General features: G+C 35.3%; 1 protein-coding gene across 1 annotated transcript; it reads left to right on the top strand.

Moving 5' to 3' along the window:
- Nucleotides 1-2306: 2306 nt before the first annotated feature.
- LOC124827856 (1-aminocyclopropane-1-carboxylate synthase 3-like) lies at nt 2307-4309 on the top strand. Its single transcript, XM_047301007.2, has 3 exons — nt 2307-2557; nt 2662-2954; nt 3077-4309. The coding sequence occupies exons 1-3, from the start codon at nt 2411-2413 to the stop codon at nt 4038-4040; spliced, it is 1404 nt and encodes a 467-aa protein (XP_047156963.1). The 5' UTR covers nt 2307-2410; the 3' UTR covers nt 4041-4309.
- Nucleotides 4310-6491: the final 2182 nt, after the last annotated feature.

Genomic DNA, 6491 nt, shown 5'->3' on the forward strand with positions numbered 1-6491 from the left:
TGCAAACTCACTTTACAATTGACTGTGTGAGAATTGAATTAAAATTAAAAGTCACTGTTTAACACATAAAAACAAATATGTTTATCACTTAATACTTTCGTGGAGTTCTCCTAAAATCTTTAAAAGAAGACACATAAGAAGTTAAAAATTAAATAAAATTTTCCTTCAGTTGAAACTAACTTTTGTTGATTAGTTTTTTTTTTTTTCCTTTTTTTTCTGTCATGTGAAAAAGTTAGTTAAAAGTGACCTTTTCAGACTTAAATCTTTCAAACAAGACATCAGATTTAAGTTTTTTGAACAAGAGAAGCATGATTAATACGAGATTATATTAAAAATAAGTAACCGCTTTTTAACAAAAAATATACAGTTATTAAGTCAATAATTACTCTGATTGATAAAATGGTAAAATAAAAAGGAAAACTGACTATGTTTTTGAGAGACATGGAAAAAGACAAGTAATAACGACCAGAGATTTGATTCTCTGCCCAAGGGTCGCCTTCCTCTAATTTCTTAAATTTGTGATTATTAGTGTTTGAATTTGTTATTTATTTTTTATCTTGAGTTGTATATTTTATATTATAGCTCCAACACTGAACAGATTCACCAATCTTCAACCGTTTTAGATATCTAGAAAGTATTACATTGTTGCATCATCTCCTTTTAGAGTGGGCCTCACCTGATTGAGAATCTTTGTTATTGAGATTTTATAATCGTAGAAAACAAACTATTATTATCGTGGTTACAGAAGAAAATCAAACCCGGATTTTAAATTATCTTATTTGTTTTCTCATGTATGATTACTTATTGGTTGAAGGAATTCAGAGTTTTAAAAGAGAGTTGGAACATAATTTAAGTTAGCAGTAAAGAAAATTGACGTATATGAGAGTGTTGAACCCCAAAAAATGTTTCTCCTGTTCCATTTCAATGGTATGAATGAGGCGGACAAAATAAAGAGGTATTTTAGGTGAAGTAGGAGGCATTGATGGATTGGATGTGTTATTATATTATTTGTATTTGAAAATGCAAAAAATTATGATTAAAATTTAATTTATATTTTATTATGTTAAAATGAATTAAAATTAAACTTTAATTTATATTTTATTTGATATTTTTTTGTAATTTTATTTAGATTTTATTTCAAAAATTTATAAAATATTTTTTTAAAGATTCACACCTATTTACGAATACTCATAAATTTTAAAAAATTGACATATATTTTTTAAAATAAATATTTAATAAATAATAGAATAATAACGAATAATTATTTTATTTTTGTTACGAATAGGCAGTATTGGACCTAACATGTTGTCATCGGAAGACACACATGTCACATGACAAGTTGCAGTTATATAAGATTTTACTTGTATAGTTTTGAGTGGTATATGGTTGAATAGCAATTATGACGATGGCGATAATCATATGTGTGTTAATATATAGAAATTGGAAAGTTTGACCAATGAAATTGATATGCTTACGTGATGCAATCTCTAAGTGTGGGTGAGAGAGTATAATTAAAACGTATGTGGAAGGGGAGAAACGTATGAGTGATATTGTGTTAAAATTGAGATTCTATAGTGGAGACTCGAAATCAATAAATTTGTTAGTTTGCCAGGCAGTGGCAAGGGCGAGACATTGGGACATGTTTGGGGAGGTTAAAATGTAGTGCTAGAACCAAATACCGACATAACTTGGGCTGGGTTCGGCTAAAAGGAAGCACATGGACCATCCCAAGGGTCCATATTTAACCTTTTGATGGACCTCCTGGGTCACACTGACCCACTTTCCATGAGATTTCTCTGCGTCTCTAATAAGTTTCCAAACAAAAAATACCCTATCAACTTTCTCTTAACTTACCTCTCCCTTCATTATCTGCATCTACACAATTAACATTACGTTCTAACAAACCTAGACATAATTAATACCACCTTACTTCATGCCAATAAAAACAACAAACACAACAAAAACATTCATTATTTTTTGACTCGTATAAACTCAAAATCCCACGCGAGATTATACCCGCTGGGAGACACTTTCCACAAATACTGTCAATAACATTTTAGTCTCTGCTACTTATTCAGCGATACTAGGGAGCCTGGACTTCTCGTGACATGCTTCGGACGGTGGACAAAAGCGCTTTTAAATTAAACCCATTTATTCACTCTCTCTCTCTCTCTCTCTCGAGAAAGCCTACATTTTTTATTCTCAAACTGTTTCAGCCTTGTCACTTGGCTCTCTACCCTTTTGGACTTCCACTATAAATATATAACCAACCTTACTCCTCTTTTCACACACCAATTTCTCTTCAACGTTCCACTCCAAATATTCTTCTATTCTCCTTCCTTCGCCCATCAACTCAGTTGCCATCACCTCTTCATTCCTTCCTACCATCCCAAACACACAAACATACAAAATGAGGCTCTTGTCCACAATAGCAACGTGCAATAGTCACGGCCAAGACTCTTCATACTTTTTAGGATGGCAGGAATACGAGAAAAACCCTTACGATGAACTCCATAACCCCAAAGGAATTATCCAGATGGGTTTAGCGGAGAATCAGGTTAGACATTTATTTTTCTTTTTTCAAAATAATAACCACTATCTTTATTCTATTACTTACTTCAAAACTTGTTTCACTCACGAAATTTTTCTTTTGAATTGCAGCTCTCTTTCGACCTCCTAGAGTCATGGCTGGCTAAGAACCCTGACGTCGCCGGCTTCAAACGAGATGGCAAATCCATATTTAGAGAACTGGCTCTTTTCCAGGACTACCACGGTCTCCCTTCCTTCAAAAAGGCATTGGTAGATTTCATGTCTGAAATCAGAGGAAACAAAGTCACTTTCGACCCCAACCACATCGTTCTCACTGCCGGTGCCACTTCCGCAAACGAAACCTTAATGTTCTGTCTCGCCGAACAAGGAGACGCATTCCTCCTTCCGACTCCTTATTACCCAGGGTGCGTATATTTTTTTTATCTTAATCTTATCGCTTATATTCCACTTCATGCTACAAAATTTTACGTGACTTTATTTTTATATTTTTTTATGCATTCCCCTGACCTTGCTTTATTCTATACAGATTTGACAGAGACCTCAAGTGGAGAACCGGTGCTGAGATTGTTCCAATACAATGCACAAGTTCTAACAACTTCCAAATTACGGAGCCAGCACTGAAACAGGCTTACGAGGAGGCCCGCAAGCGCAACCTGAGAGTGAAAGGCGTTCTGGTGACAAACCCGTCAAACCCGCTAGGCACCACCATGTCTCGGAGTGAATTGAACCTTCTCGTCGACTTCATCAAAGAGAAAAGCGACACGCATTTGATAAGCGACGAGATATACTCCGGGACGGTTTTTAGCTCTCCAGGCTTCGTCAGTGTCATGGAAATCCTCAAGGAGCGAAACGATACTGACAAAATCTGGAACAGAGTTCACGTTGTCTACAGTCTATCCAAAGACTTGGGTTTGCCGGGTTTCCGCGTCGGCGCTATCTACTCGGAAAACGACACCGTGGTTGCCGCCGCAACGAAGATGTCGAGCTTTGGGTTGGTCTCTTCGCAGACGCAGTACCTCCTCTCTGCCATGCTGGGCGACAAGAAGTTCACCCGAAACTACATCGTTGAAAATCAGAAGAGGCTTAAGCGACGACAGAGAATGATGGTTTCGGGGTTACAAAAAGCTGGTATTTCTTGCCTGGAGAGCAATGCCGGGTTGTTTTGCTGGGTGGACATGAGACACCTTTTGCATTCGAACACGTTCGAAGCTGAGATGGAGCTGTGGAAGAAAATAGTGTACCAAGTTGGGTTAAACATTTCCCCTGGGTCGTCGTGCCATTGCACCGAACCAGGGTGGTTCCGTGTGTGTTTCGCTAACATGTCCGAGGAGACTCTCGCCTTGGCCATGAAACGTTTGAAGAACTTCGTCGTTGAGTCCACCTGCACTCAGAGGAGTGCTCTGTTCAACGGAACCTCGAAAAGAAAGTCTCTCACAAAGTGGGTTTTCCGGTTATCGTCTCGCGACCATCGTGAACAGGAAGAACGGTAGCCTGGTCTTAGTCCATGCGTGTTCGCTCATGCATAAATTCATTTCAATTTCTTTTTCTTTTCCCTTTTTCTGCCTCCCCAATATTTTTGGCGGAGTAGTTCGAAAAATTCCCAATTATTTTTCTTCATTTTTTTGTGATAAAATTAATGTAGAGAGAGAAACAAAAAAAGCACTCAGTCCATGTGGATGTGTAGTGGTTGGGTTTCTAGTCAGCCTTGTTTGTATAAGTTGTTCCATATCTCAGTCATTAATTCCCTACAAAGTCTCCTTAGTATCATAAATGAAATGTTTATTTATACTACCACTGCATAAGTTACATGTCATACGGAAATCTTCTTGGCATAATCACTGAGAAATTTGATTACTATATAATATATAATTTAGTTAATGTGATCCCAGTTTAAATAATAGTAGAAGTACTTTAATAGAATATTGCATTAAAGTTGTGAAGATCGACATATCATGATGTTCTTCAACCATCTTATCGTTATGTGTGCTTATAGGTTCCGTGACATGTGTTGAACGGGGCACACACTACTTACAAGAGCTTACTTGTACGTAATTTACGGCACCGGCGAGATAAACGGCCGATGACGATGGATTGGGCTGCCGATGTTGACGGCCCTTATTCAACAAACCGACCTTCGTGCCAATTTCACCGTTTTCAACCATAACATTTTTCTAGGCGTATGTGATGGAGTATTTGCAGAGTGTGGGTCAGAGGCCAAAAAGTCAACAGGCCTTCATATATTAACATATTTTGGTATTTCATAATAATATGTTTTAAGGCTATTCTTTAAGACAAGGACGTAGAGAGCTCCACCATTTTCTCTTCTACCACGGGCTACCCGTTGTGCTGTAAAAATTGAGCTAGCGTTTGTCCCCGTTTTTCGTACAAATGAAAAATAGGGAAAAGAAATAGAACAAAGATGCAGAATGTGATAGAAATAATTAAAGGAAATTATAAAATACAACAGAAATAATGTAACTCTGAAATCTGTGGGGGGAGACGTTGAAGTTTGAACAATGGAATTAGAGGTTTATTTAAATCTGGCAACCAACTACGCAAAGAAAAAGTGTGGAGTTTCTTGCAAGAAAGCGTATTTTAAACTGTTGAGAACACTTTTGGTTTGTTGAACTTTCTGGGAGTAATCATACAATCACTGGTGAAAAAGTTATTTTGTCTGGAACAGATTTTGCGGTGACGAGTACGTTTGAATGTGCTGGCCGTCCTCCACGAATCGCAAGCTCTATTGTATTTTGAGTCGCTTTTCAAGAATTAAGAAAGCATAAAGTTATCTTTTTGACTCAATAAAACATAAAGCTGTTTGAATTGATGTTTTGAAATTGGAAGAGCATAAGAAAGCCCAGGAAAACACTACCTAATCACATTCGCAGTTCACCCACACATACATGACACGTTCACTAAATTACGCATGCAATCACATGTCTCACTTCCACACGCCATATATAACCCCGTTCAAGAGTCTCCTATATGTTTCATGATTCAGTTTATACTAAGAAAAACAAAACAAAAATTATTCTTAATTCAATCAAAAATATTTCAGACTCTTTAGAAAATTCCAAGACTTTCTGGTACTCACCAAAACAACGTCATCTTCCACTTTTAAAGATTCATCTAAAATATAAAACCATAACACATCTTTATTATTTATAATAAAGTATTGTATCAAATTAGTATATATATAGATCCCTAATCTTCTTGTCTATGCCCATGTTAGCAGCAGACAACACCTTCATAACTTCGATAAGGTTGTGCGTTCACACTTCAATAATATAATAATATAAATATATATGTACAATAGTTAAAGCACCAACCTATCACGAAACTAGGTTATAATATTCCCTATTATACCTTTCCTAATAATATTCCTATAAAAATATATTACTGATGGAAAAAATGTATATATTCATGTGTACCAAATTGAATTCGCATAATAACAAAAGAACATGGGATGGAAAGGTTTGGGTGATTCTCTTCCCATCTAAAATCGAATCTACTAACGACCTTCATCGTTATTGTGATAAATCCATTAATTTATATACGTGATCTATTTTTATCATGTCTTCACTTTAATTATATACATATTTTAAATTTACTAAATAAGCAATCTTTTCTATACACACGAAATAAATATTTGTCACAATAGAGTCAAAATATGAATACAGAATTAAAATGAAGTAAAATACTTTTTCATGATATTACAAATAATTTCAAATGAAAAATTTAATGAATTAACTAAGTCTTAACTATCACAAATTTTACATTTTATTGAGCAATATTTCAAATCACACATAAAATAATTCACAAAAATGTATCAAGGTGTAATTATGTATGTTAACAAATAAAGAAAAATCTAATTGAAAATATTGTTACTTATCTTTACGCAAGTTCTCGTATTTTTCGTTGTTCAAGTTTAGAAAATTAAA

The sequence above is a fragment of the Vigna umbellata genome, chromosome 1 (assembly GCF_029865625.1).
Source record: "Vigna umbellata cultivar VRB3 chromosome 1, Vumbellata_1.0, whole genome shotgun sequence".
Classification (NCBI taxonomy): Eukaryota; Viridiplantae; Streptophyta; class Magnoliopsida; order Fabales; family Fabaceae; genus Vigna; species Vigna umbellata.